This window comes from Crocodylus siamensis, chromosome 8, assembly GCF_052110815.1.
Source record: "Crocodylus siamensis isolate JL-2025a chromosome 8, ASM5211081v1, whole genome shotgun sequence".
NCBI lineage: Eukaryota > Metazoa > Chordata > Crocodylia > Crocodylidae > Crocodylus > Crocodylus siamensis.
The window spans coordinates 48,900,624-48,913,534 of NC_143402.1; the positions used below are offsets into that span (position 1 = coordinate 48,900,624).

The following is a 12,911-nucleotide window of genomic DNA, read 5'->3' on the forward strand; positions in this document are numbered from 1 at the left end:
AGAGGCTATTAAAAACAGACCTTCGGACATTTTCCACAATAATCTCTGTTTCTTTTCCAAACCTGTCCAATATATATTTTTTTATTTTATCTGGTGAGCCAACCTAAAGGACCTTGTAGCCAATACCATCAGAAGATGCCAGCCTCATAGGACTAATGGTCCCCAGAGACAACAAGAAGTTTGACTTTGCCTCTCAGATTTTAGTGTGCATGCTTACAGCTCCCAGAAGAGGAGTAAGAATTTGGCATAAAGAAATGTAGCATGAATTTAAAGAGTGGAAGATAAACAAGGTACCTCACTTTGAAGTTAATTTATTCTTAGTCCTCAGATTTTAGAGTGGTTTCAGATCTATCTCACCCACCGTCTATTCCCATAACATGACATGAACCTGGATTATACCAGAACCAATACCTTGTAATCCATCTGTTCAGAGCAGTTAAACACATATACCATGATGCCAAGGGCTCGCCCCAAATCCTTGGTGGTCTCTGTCTTACCAGTCCCTGCAGGCCCAGCAGGGGCGCCACTCATGGTCAGGTGCAGAGACTGGGTAAGGGTGATGTAGCATCTTCCAGCAACGAGAAAGAAAAAAAAGAGAGAAACAAAAAGAGCTGAAGGAGTCAGACTGCCCAAATGCACTCAAATTACATGAAAGAACCTGGCAATACCATCAGGAGGGCTAATGTATCAGGGTCAATGCATACTGGATCCTTATTCAAAGGTCTACTGACAGATTATGGGGTAATTGGACTGAATCAATGCCTGCTGAGCAAGACACGAGCATTCAGACTGTTTGTAAACCAAAAAATCTGCTGATTCACAGTTATTAGTCTGCTGAGTCTTTCATATGGGGTCCTAGAATCCCAATTTTTTCAGTGTCAAGGGCAGGGTTTTCCTTTTAAATATTAAGCTGTCTGATGTCATGCGTGTGGTTCACCACCCCATCATAAAGTGGTAGCAGTGGAGCCACACAAGTTTAACTAAGGAAGAGTCCCAGAAATTTTCTTCTTTAGTGCTTTGTATTATTGATTAGCTAGCTCAGGTTTGGAGCAGTCCATTGTGCAGTGATCCCTTCTGTTTGGCCTAGTGATAACCATGACAGATTCCAAAAATAGTCCCACTCTGGTGCACAGTAGAATGAGGGAAGAGAGGGAAAGATACTCCAGATATCTTCTACAATGAATCCTACCACAAGGTACTTAGAGTTTTTTTGGTGGGTAGCTGGGATACGAAGGGAAAGAAAGAACTCCATGAACAGGGATGATGTGTAGGGAGTCCAAGCGGGTGCATTTGCACACCCTGAGCATGTCAGTACACCCCCGGCGGTGTCTGCGGGAGCTCCCTACTCACCGCTGCCAGGCTTCTGCCACCGCCAGTCCAGCCGTGCCCCACCCCCACGCTGCTGGGGGCATGGGTTATTCATGTCCATGAACACTTGTATGCAGCTGACAGTTGTTTCTTTTCCCTACTTGGGAGAGTGCTGAAGCTGAAGCAACCCTGTGATAGGGCATATAGGCCATCTAGGTACCTACCTGTCTGTCAGGGGAGTGATTACAAGGCGAGGAGTATTACCAAGGTATTCATATGAATAAAGAAACTGGGCATCACATATGTTTGCATAACAGTGCTTTTCTTCATCAGCCCACCGGTGCCGAAGCTGTGACAGCCAAATAAATGCCTGGGCACTGTCCACCTGTAAATACACGTAGATATCCATGGGCATTTATCAAGCAGGGGTGGTCAGAGATGCAACTTCAAATGCAACTTGGATGGTAAACCCACTGGCTTCAACCAAAATTTTGTTTACCAAAAAATAACTGGGCCCAGTGTTTTATAATGAAAGAAGGTTTCTCCTTCAAGAAAAAGGATATAAATCAAAGCCAGCAATATCTCTTGCACAGAGATGAAGGGCTTCTCAAGTGTAAAGAGCAGAATGGAAAGCCACATGAAGAGGTGACAGAGAAGGTATAGATGGGATGTTCAAGAAAGAGGTTCTCATGAAGCAAAACGTATGAGAGAGGGCAGCAGGACAAACTGATAGGATGTTACCTGGTCAGCATTTCTGAAGAAAATTAAACATTAAAGTTCCCATGAAAGCACAATGCAAGAGGAAGGAGAGAGGGCAGCCATTTCCAACACCCCACCTAGCCAGCCCACAACATTATGCCAGTTGATACTGGGAAAGAAAGGCAAGTTTTAGGATTTGGGGAAGTGCAGACATTTGAAGAGGAAAACCATTTGACTGTTTGAGAAGAATGGGTGTAGGGAAGATGATCAATCCCAAACCGAGTGGAGTCAATGGGGATCATCACGCTGATTTCAATAGATTCTGGATCAGGCCCAAAACATTATAGAAGACTTAGCTTGGCTGTACTTTAAGATCTACTTGTGTACCTCTCCAGTGGGAAGAAACCTCCAAAGATAAAAACTCCATTTCTCTGTAAATATGTGATAGTACCCATTAGCCACTAGAAATGCATTTTATTGGCCTATTAACACATGCCTAAGCTGAGCACTGGGGGGTAGAGTGGCAAAACCATTCACTGAACCTCTAACTTGCATTAGCAGATGACTGAACACAAGCCCTGTGGTGCTTTAAGGTCCATCACACTGCACAGTTGCTGATTTATTGTGAGGGTTTTAGCAGCTCACGCAAAAACGATGTATTTATACCCCCAAAGGAAAAGCCATCTCTGCTGTTTCAAGAGAAACAAGTCATAACTGAAATGTCTGTTATATAGAGCAGGATTGGGATATGAATGGCTATGGGTGCAATACCATTTTGCATTACGATTAAAGATGGCAGTGTTGGACCATATTTTGTTAACTCAACAGGTTGTTTGTTATTGAAGCACTAGACATTGCTAGGACAGCAACTTAAAAGGGGTCATTCCATGCGGGATGGAGCCAAACCTTTTGAGCTATCATCTTAGATACTACATCCCGAGCATGCACATCAATGGTACATATGGTCATGATTTTCTGTCTGTCACCCTTGGAGAGATGACCAATGAGCATGGTGATGAGAGTATTCAACTGGGTCACTTGCTTCTTGTAGTATTCCTTCATTGCATTTTCATAACCTTCTTCTAGTCTGGCAAAGGCAATTCCAACCTCTGTGGTCCACCAGATCTGGGTACAGGTTAAGGCCACCTTGGAAAAGAGATTTAGTTCATTATCCATTTCAGAAACCAGAAATGACAGTCTGTTCTGTGTTTGACATTATATGCTCTTGTTAATGTGGCAGGATCATTAAAGGAAAAAAAATGCTGCTTGAACACAAAATTAAAGGTATTTTTCAAAATGGTAACAACAAATAGTCACTGTGATAGAGAACTGCAAAGAATTCATGCTTAATGATATGTTAATTGATGCTGGTATCTGGCACAAAGCCAGCAATAGCAGCTCACCATCAGAAAATAGCTGTCTTTCATGTGTCATGGGATGCCAAAGAGAAGAGCAACAGGAAAAGCAATTAACAGGACAGCATAAGTACAAGAAAGATGAGGAAAACTGTTTTATTTCACTCCCTCTGGCCATTTTTCCTGCTACAATTACCATTCTTCCATTAGGTATGCTAATTATTCTCATTGCCAACATATTATTAACCTTACCAAAGTTAATGAGCTCTAAATCCGATCATCCAGTTCTTGAACCAATAAGTTCCCTATAACCTATATGTAGAACTGCTGCCTCTGCATTCTAACCTCATTTTACAGCCTCCTGTCATAAAACACATTCATATCATATACTGTAATAGGCCTCAATTTCCAAGGCCCTCTGACAGTTGACTCAGGCCTGTTTGGCACTCTACTTTAACAGGGCATTACCTCATATTCATCTGCCATACCTTCGAACTTACTTATTATAAGATTGGGAGGAGGCCCTCATTTTACTCAAGGGACACCTTAAGCGCCTTTTCCCCACCCTGCTAATCATTGAGCCACCTATATCTGGCTGTAGCAGGGTGCACCTCCAGGGGTGGTTGTGTCACCCACTGGTGGCTGTATAGCATCTGTCCACCTGCTTGGCCTCGTTAGCTGGCTCCCTTCTCTCTTTCGCCTACCACACCTTGATGTTACAGTTAGAACGATATTTAGGAGGCTGCCTCTAGGTGACCAGAGTTTAGGCGAGGGTGCCTTGCCTCCCAACTTCTTCTGGATAGCAACCTGAGTAGTGCAAGGATGATCTTTACGCCCCCACATTCCCTCTGTAGCCTTAGCTGTGGCTCCAACCCTGTTGCATCGTAGTCCACCCAGCATAAGTCAGGGCCTCACCCCCCATCTGTGCCTCTGCCTAGACAAAGCATCTAGCTGCCTATCTTCCTCTCTAAGACTCACAAGAGAAAGGGAGAGGAATTGGTAAACCAAAAAAACCCCAAAAACAAAACAAAACAAAAAAAACAACAAAAAACCCCCAAACAAAACAAAACAAAAAAAACACAGGGGGGAAGGAAAAAATTAATCACAGGATGCTGCACACTCTGCTGTATGGTCTCCTTCATACCTCCCCTCACAGCCACTCTGGTCTGCTGGGTGTTACCAACAAATGAGCACAAAAGGAAAGAAAGCAAACCCCTCGTGTCAACATAAACAGCCCTTGGATGGCTCCTGCTCTCCTGGGCCTATAACAACATTTCCAAATCCCCCCAATTCTATGGGCACTTCCACTCCCCAGGACTCCCCCGGATTAACATAAGCAATTCTCACTGCTTTGGGTGCAGTCTCTCCTCTGGACTCCCCCTAGGTTAATATAAACAGGGCTCAGCCTTCTGGGTGTACTTCCTCCTTTCCTATCATCAGAGTCTCTCCTCTCCAAGCCACAGTGTCTCTGCCTCTCTCTCTCCCCCGTCCCCCTCCCCCCACCTGCTTGGCCTAGGTTTTGCCAGTTTCCCTCTTTTACAAGAAGCTTGCCTCTGTTCCCCTGCCTGGGCAAGACTGCCTACTCTGTACTGAAGCCCTGCTCACAGTCCCCTTTGGCTCTGCCCACCGCAGCCACTACCTTTATCTTTTGTGGCAGGGGTTCTTCATTACATACTTGGCAAGTTTGCAGCTTGCAGCCTTGTAGCTTGCAGCTCACTGCTCTGCACCCACTCTGCCTCATAACAGAATTAGGCACCTCGTTATAACACTCATTGGGTTTGCAGAATCAGAAGACTGTGTTTTATCTTAAGTTTCAATTCAGGAGTTTACTAAGATCAAGAGAAATCAATCCATTAGGACAGCATAGCTAGAGTCCAGGAGCAGAGACCACATAAAGCTTTTCTACTTGTTCACTGACAAAACAGATTTACTAGTAGAGGGCAAAGGAAGAGCTCACAACAAGGTGCTTTCCCTACTGGGCTGGTCAAAGAGGATACCTGGGCTGGGTAATCAAGGAGCCACTGTTCTCTTGGTTTTTCTTCATAAGCAGTCACAGCTTCTGTCATCTCATGTCTCACAGTAGCCCTCATATTATCCAACACATGATTTAACCAGTCTTCAACCTAGAGAAGTTATTAAACACCAGAGTTATTTGCTCTACTTAGACACCTCCAATAAATAGAGATATAAGAATACATGAATTTTCTTTAATTGCAGTGTTAAAAACATGCCCCAAAGTCTCCTTTTAGAGAATGTAACTTACCTGAGTTTAGTGCCTTAGCTTTAGCACAGGCTCACAGGATTCCATCCAGAATTAAACAAAGCACTCATAAGGCAATTGAGACTCTGCTAAATTTCAAAATGAAGTAGTATGAACTCTGTTAAGAAGCAACGTGAGCCAATATTTTCCCATTTTCAGGTCTATGTGGAGACTTACAAATGAGACTTGGGTATCCAAGGAATACATCCATGTATGTATTCTTTTATTCCTAAATAAAAGTGTGTTTTTCCAAGCTAGGTTTATCCACTTCAATTAAATTAAACAGAAAAGGGCATGTTTATTCAGAACTAAGTATGTCCACACAGAAAGGAACTTTGGATTAACTGTTCTACTTTAAAATGTATATCCTACTTTATTTCAACACACATTTTATGTTAAGATACGCCCTGAGGCCAATATAAGCATTGTCAATTCATTTTAGACTAAAATTGCTTTTGGGGGGATTTTTTCTCCTCAGATTTTCCAGTTTTTTCTACAAAATTGAAAAATAAAAACTGGTTTTCAGTTCAGGTATATTCCATTTTTACCTGCCTCTGCAGCAGTGAATGAACAAAAAGAGAAGCAAGAAATGTATAGAGGTCATTAATGTGAAGAGACATAGACATAAAGTACACAAACAGAGCAAGGAGGAGCACTGGGCAGCAAGGAAGTGTCATTTTTATAGACACACGTTTTCTGCCCATTATCATAATTTAAGTGACATGTATGCAGGCTGTGTTGGACTTCTGCCCTTGTCAAGCAGGAATAAAAGAATGGCATAAAAAGTATAAGTTGGACTTCTGATTTTCATAATTGAAAACAGAGTGCCTTCACCTCACCTGTCCACTACAGTCACATGGATCACTGAAGCCAACATACTCCTCCTCTTTACTATACATTCCCAATCCAGTTTTGGTTGGATTTTGCTCAGAGTCCACTTGAAATTTCATCTTAGCCAAGTTGTCAAATAGTTTTGAAAGATGGCGCTGAATCTGCAAGAAGAATTATGTTGGGTAGTTCATCATAACAGGAGAAGCAGCGTGTATATTAGTACTGTATAAAGTCCCCTTCCCAAGATATATTCTCATTTTTCGTACTATGATCATACACATCTTCCAATCGGAGAGGCCTAGTGATACAAGACTTCTGTAATACACCCTCCATTAATTGACCTTGACCTACATGCATTACCCCTAAGAGTGAAAAAATGATTCAGGAATCAAGCTCTGTTTAAGCTTTATTAAATTAAACAGTTGAAAAATAGTAGTTTGCTGGAATTGCTATAAGTTTCTGCCATGAACTTCCACCTCCTAGGAGACAGGTCTACAGTTCTTTTTCTAAATCTTTACATTGCTTTCTGGTAATAAACATCTTAAATCACTACTGTTACATGCGATATAAATTAATATTAAAATTAAAGTTGTCCCAGGTGCACAGCCACATGGGAGCTGAAGACCCTGAGATGGGGGCTACATACGCCAAGGGAAAAAACCCTGAGAAAAGAAACCACTTACTGGTCACAAGACACCAGACATCAAAGGAACAAAGAGCAAAGCCCGCCCAGTTCTCACGCCATGCCTATATACAGCTGGAGCCGACGCTTGACATCAGGAGCAATCACCATCCAGCAAAGATAAAAGGGAACACTGAAAGAGAAACGGGGAAGAGCGGGAGAGGCTGTGGAGGCTCTCCATGCTGGTGGCAGGCAGTGCCAGCTTGAAAGAAAGTATTTGGACCAGAGAGCAGCACCAGAGGCTCTCTGCATAGGCAGCAAGCAGCCCCAGTGCGAAGGGGCAGATTACGCTTGGGAAGAGGCACCCCGAGCAACAGAGAATAAACCCCACACTGGTTATGAGCAGCACCTGAATCCAGAGGATGACCTCACGCCGGAAGGAGCCATAACAGACCCGGAGATGACGGAGGCTTCCTACTCCGGGTTGTCACAGGTACCAAGCCATGGAAGGAGGCTGACCCAGGGAAGGGCAGAAGATACACCAACAAACGCACAGAGCGGAGCAGCATTGGGGGATGCCATCTGGCTCAAGCCATACGGCAGAAAGAGAGAAGCAGCAGTTGATCCTAATCACTGTCTGCCCTCTTCTCCTTTTCGTTGAATCCTTTTCTCTCCGTAGTCACTATTAGCCTGTATACGGTCTTGTGTTGCTGTTGTGGTCTGTGCTTTTTTCTTTTTTGTTCTTTGAGTGCCTCTGGGGTTAGGTCTGCCTTGAGGGGGATCTGACCGACACCACACCACCAGGGTGATCACAAGGCTCAGCAAGTGGCCATAGACAACAGGGAAGAGAGACAAGAGGGGCATATCCAGTAGGCCTGTAGCCTATCAAAGAAAGCAATTTAATAACCAATCCTGAAGAGGGCATCAAAACTGAAGGTTATCTACACCAGAGGGACAGGCGCCTTAAAATCAAGCGGCCTGCTGGAGGTTGGCGTCAGGATGGGGTGCCGGGGAGGTGGAGCCCCACGACTATCCACCAGGAGGAGTGACCAACCTCAAGGGACCTACAGAGGAAGACCCCTCCACTAGAAATATATTCAAAGTCATGGCAGATGAGTTTAGAGGCTTTCTCCAGAGTGATCGAGGTCCCTATCAGTGGCCACACAAGCCTTCACTGTGCCCACCACCAGGCACACATGCTAGGGCAACGCGTGAATGGGTATTCAAAGCAAGGCAGGTACAAAGTGGTGCATTGGCTGGGAATCAAACAGAAAGCCCGGTGCACAAGGAGCATCCCAACATGCAACCCGCAGCCATGGCCCCTCCGGATGTGCTAGGTCAGAATTTACAGGCTCTGACACAGATCCTTGATACCCAGCAGCAAATGATGGATCGACAACAGGATTGGTTGCATCACAGCATTTAAAATGACAAAGATGATGCGAGAACATGATCTGAAGGCCTATATTGACACGCCATAATGACAGGACTTGGTAAAGGATACTGGGCCGGTCAACTTGGCACCCTCATTGAGGGTAAAGCCCAGGCAGGTTACCAGGCCCTCCCAAGGGACAAGGCTCACGACTATGATTTGGTGAAAGCAGCAATCCTGTACTGGCTAGAAATCAACCGGAGCACTATAGATGGCTGTTCAGGGTGAAGAAGGGACCACAGGAGAAACGACCCAGGCTCCTCCTGAAGTTCCTGTGGGATCTTTTTAATAAATGGGTAAACCCCACGTCATGTAATTAAGATGCTCTGGTTGACCAAATACTGCTAGAACAGTTTCTTAATGACCTGCAGGAACGTATGCAAAGATGGGTCTGCCAACATCCTCCACGCAACTGCAAAGAAGCTCTAAAACCAGCAGAAGCCTTTGCAGTGTCACTGTTCGGCTATAGGCAGGAGAGTCGGAGCCCTGGCCCATCAACACCAACCCTCAGGGAGCTGGAGAGAAGACCGCCCCCCTACAGGGGTGTAACAAGGGATACAATTTGCTTCCACTGTGGGAAGACAGGGCACATCTCAAGCAATTGCCTGAGTAGTCACTCAGAGCAATGGCACCCAGACAGTTCACCAAGAATACCAGCTAAGAGGCAAAAAGAGCAAGACCTCGGCGAGCCCATGGATTGCAGCTACGTTGCTGAAGGGGAGGGTGCAATATGGGGATGTCTCGTAGTTAAGGCTTGGATTGGAAATTGCCCTGTTCAGGCTACCCTGAACTCAGGGTGTGCCTAGTTCCTGTTGAGGGTGGATCTCATCACCCATCAGCGAGATCGTAGAGGTAACTTGGTGAAGATGGCATGTCTTTATGGGGAGACCAAACAAGTCGACTGCCAGTGGGTATGACTCAGGGTGATGGAACACCAGGGAGACTTACTGGTGGGCATAGTACCCCGTTTAACTTGCAACATGCTACTAGGATGAGATTGGACACCAATATAGGATACGCTGGAAAGAGTCCGGGATTTCATAGATTTCATAGACATTAGGGCTGGAAGGGACCTCGGAAGATCATCAAATCCAGCCTCCTGCCCAAAGGGCAGGAAGTCAGCTGGGGTCATAGGATCCCAGCAAGATAAGCATCCAATTTACTCTTAAAGGTGTTCAATGTAGGTGCTTGAACCACCTCTGATGGCAGGCTGTTCCAGATGCTGGAGGCTCAGACAATAAAGAAATTCTTCCTTATGTCCAGCCTGAAATGGTCTTGTAGTATTTTATAACCATTCAATCTTGTCAGCCCTTGAGGTGCTCTGGTGAACAAACATTCCCCCAGAAACTGGCGGTCACCCCTGATAAACTTACAGGTGGCCATCAGATCACCCCTGAGCCTGTGCTTTTCCAGGCTAAAGAGCCCCATGGCTCTCAGCCTGTCATCGTAAGGTCTGTTTTCCTGACCTCTGATCATGTGTGTGGCTCTTCTCGGGACTCTCTCAAGCTTCTCCACATCCTTTTTGAATTATGGAGCCCAAAACTGGACGCAGTACTCCAGCTACGGCCTCACCAAGACCAAGTACAAGGGGAGAATGATGTCCCGGGATTCACTTGAGAAGCATCTATGGATGCAAGCCAGCATTTTGGTTCCTTTACTAGCCGCAGCATCACATTGGAGGCTCATGTTCATCTTGTGGTCAATGATGACCCCCAAGTCTCTTTCTTCCATAGTGCTAGCCAGTATAGCACTGCCAAGCCTATAAAGTTGCTACAGGTTTTTCCTCCCAAGGTGGAGAACCTTGCATTTTTCAGTGTTAAACACCATCAGCTTCTCGTCCGCCCACTTGCTGAACCTGTCCAGGTCAGCCTGGATCACCCGCCTGACTTCTGGTGTGGATGCTTTTCCCCAAATTTTGGTATCATCAGTAAACTTGGCCAGTCTGCTTCTGACTCCAATGTCCACATCATTAATGAAGATGTTGAACAATATGGGTCCAAGGACAGAGCCTTGGGGGACCTCACTGGTCACAGGGCACCATGATGATTGACTTCTGTCAATTACTACCCTCTGGGTCCGACCCTGGAGCCAATTTCCCAGCCAGCGGATCATGGTGGACCCAAGGCCACAACTGACCAGTTTCACCAAAAGGTGATCATGGGATACCAGAATGAAGGCTTTTTTGAAGTCAAGATATATAACCTCAATCTCTTCTCCCTTGTCCAGGTGATAGGTCACCTGGTCATACAAGGAAATTAGATTGGTCAAGCAAGACCTACCCACAACAAACCCGTGCTGGCTATCCCTCAGGATGTTGATGTCGGCCAGTCCATTAAGGATGGCCTCTTTAATAAACTTTTCTAAGATCTTCCCCGGGATAGAAGTCAGGCTGATGGGCCTATAGTTTGCCAGATACACTTTCCTCCCTTTCTTGAAGATAGGCACCACATTGGCCTTCTTCCAGTCTTCAGGCACTACACAACAGTGCAAGGAGTTCTCAAAGATCCATGCCAGGGATGCCGAGGCTGAGAGAAGAAACATCCGGAACCATGAAGCCTGGCTTAGTGAACTTGAGGAAAGTGAGGCATCAACAGACTAGATGGGCGAAATTGACCTCCACAATGTAGCCAGCAGCTGGCAGTTTTGGGATGCCCAAGAAGAAGATCCCGAACTTCAGGGGCTTAGGTCACTGTCTCTGAACACCACTGCCAGTCAGACACCAGCACTGGAAGGGACTCTGCGATTCAAGCTAAGGAACCAACTCTTATATCACATACAACTTGGAAGGGTACAGGAGCCTGAAAAGACACAAATGGTAGTACCCACCTGTTTCTGCCAAGTCATTTGGCAATTGGCCGATTCCAACCCCATGGGAGGACACTTAGGTCAGGATAAGACCACTGGTAGAGTGTGCCAGTGGTTCTTCTGGCCAAGGCTGGAGGAAAGATACAGCACACCATTGCACAGCTTGTCCCAAATGTCAGAAGGCCAGGGAGGATCACCCAGTATGGGCCCCACTTCAACCCATGCCTATCATTGATATCCCATTTTCAAGGATAGCCATGGATGTGGTTGGATTAGTTCCCCGTAGCAGCACAGGACATCAATATATACTGCCACCCAGTATCTGGATGCCATGCCCCTGCAGCCAGTAACGGCTCCATGAATCATTGAAGAAGTAAGTCCACCCTTGTGGATAGTGAGGGTGGAGACCCCTCAAGAAATCCTCACTGACCAGGGGCGTAATTTCATGTCCAGGGTGTTACAAGTGGTATACCACACCCTACACTGTGCACCATCCCCAGACTAACGTCCTGGTAGAACATCTCAATGGAGACAATAAAAAGAATGTTGCAGCACTGTATACAAGGAGACCCATGAAAGTGGGATCTGCTTCTTCCATTAGTTTTGTTTGTCCTTCAGGACACTCCACAGGAGTCAATAAAATATTATCCCTTTGACCTAGTATTAGGTCACTGCCCCACAGACCTACTCCAGGCTCTGAGAGAAGACTGGGAACAAGATGCAGGGAATGTGAGAGATCCAGTCACATATTGGCAAGAATTCTAACAAAGGATACAGCTGGCCTGAGACTTGCCCAAGGATGATATGCAGGAGGCACAACATTGTCAGAAAGAGGTATGATGTGCACACCAAAGAGTGGGAATTCGAACCTGGACAGAGGGTGTTGGTTCTGCTGCCCACATCCTCAAGTAAGCTGCTCACCCAGTGGCAGGGCCCATTTGAGATAACCTGCAGGGTGAGCCCGGTGGACTATGAGGTTCAGGAACCAGGCCATCTATGTGAGAAACAAATATATCACATCAATCTCTTGCATGAATGGCATGAACTGGAGGGATGGGCAACTTTTGTGGATATGGATACAGAAGACCTGGGACCCCAGGGAGCAACCCAAGAGACAGGAATGACTAGAACAGAGGAACGAGTCCAAATAAGGGAAGAACTGTCGACATCACAAAGGTATGAGGTGCAGGCTCTCGTTAAGGAATTTAAAGATGTATTCTGAGAATAACCTGGGTGGGTCCAGAACACACACCACACAATACAGACACCACCAAGAGCCATAGTGCGGGAGAGATAGCAACCGGTCCCCCATCACTTCTCAGAGAAGACACACAAAGAAATTGAAAAGATGCTAGAGCAAGGGATCATATGCCCATCCAGAAGTCCATGGCATAGCCCACTGGTCCCCTTCCCAAAACCAGATGGCTTTTTGACGTTATGTGTCGATTACCAATGATTGAACGCAATGGTGGTCTTTGACATGTTCCCTAGGCCCCATGCCACAGAACTAGTGGAATGCATCGGGAATGCCCAATATATCACAACGCTCGACCTGGCAAAGGGGTATTGGCAGATCCCTGTGGCGAGCAGAGACCGACC

The 12,911-nt window shown here is 45.8% G+C and overlaps 1 protein-coding gene across 1 annotated transcript in view; it reads right to left on the bottom strand.

The window, feature by feature from the left end:
• DNAH9 (dynein axonemal heavy chain 9) overlaps window positions 1–12,911 on the bottom strand; it is a 480,799-nt gene that overhangs the window by 353,833 nt on the left and 114,055 nt on the right. Inside the window, exons 23-27 of the mRNA XM_090059292.1 lie at window positions 6,462–6,614; window positions 5,360–5,485; window positions 2,914–3,153; window positions 1,533–1,693; window positions 412–568 (exon numbers count right to left, since the gene is read on the bottom strand). Coding sequence (XP_089915418.1) covers window positions 412–568; window positions 1,533–1,693; window positions 2,914–3,153; window positions 5,360–5,485; window positions 6,462–6,614 — 837 coding nt within the window. The remainder of the gene's footprint in view (window positions 1–411; window positions 569–1,532; window positions 1,694–2,913; window positions 3,154–5,359; window positions 5,486–6,461; window positions 6,615–12,911) is intronic.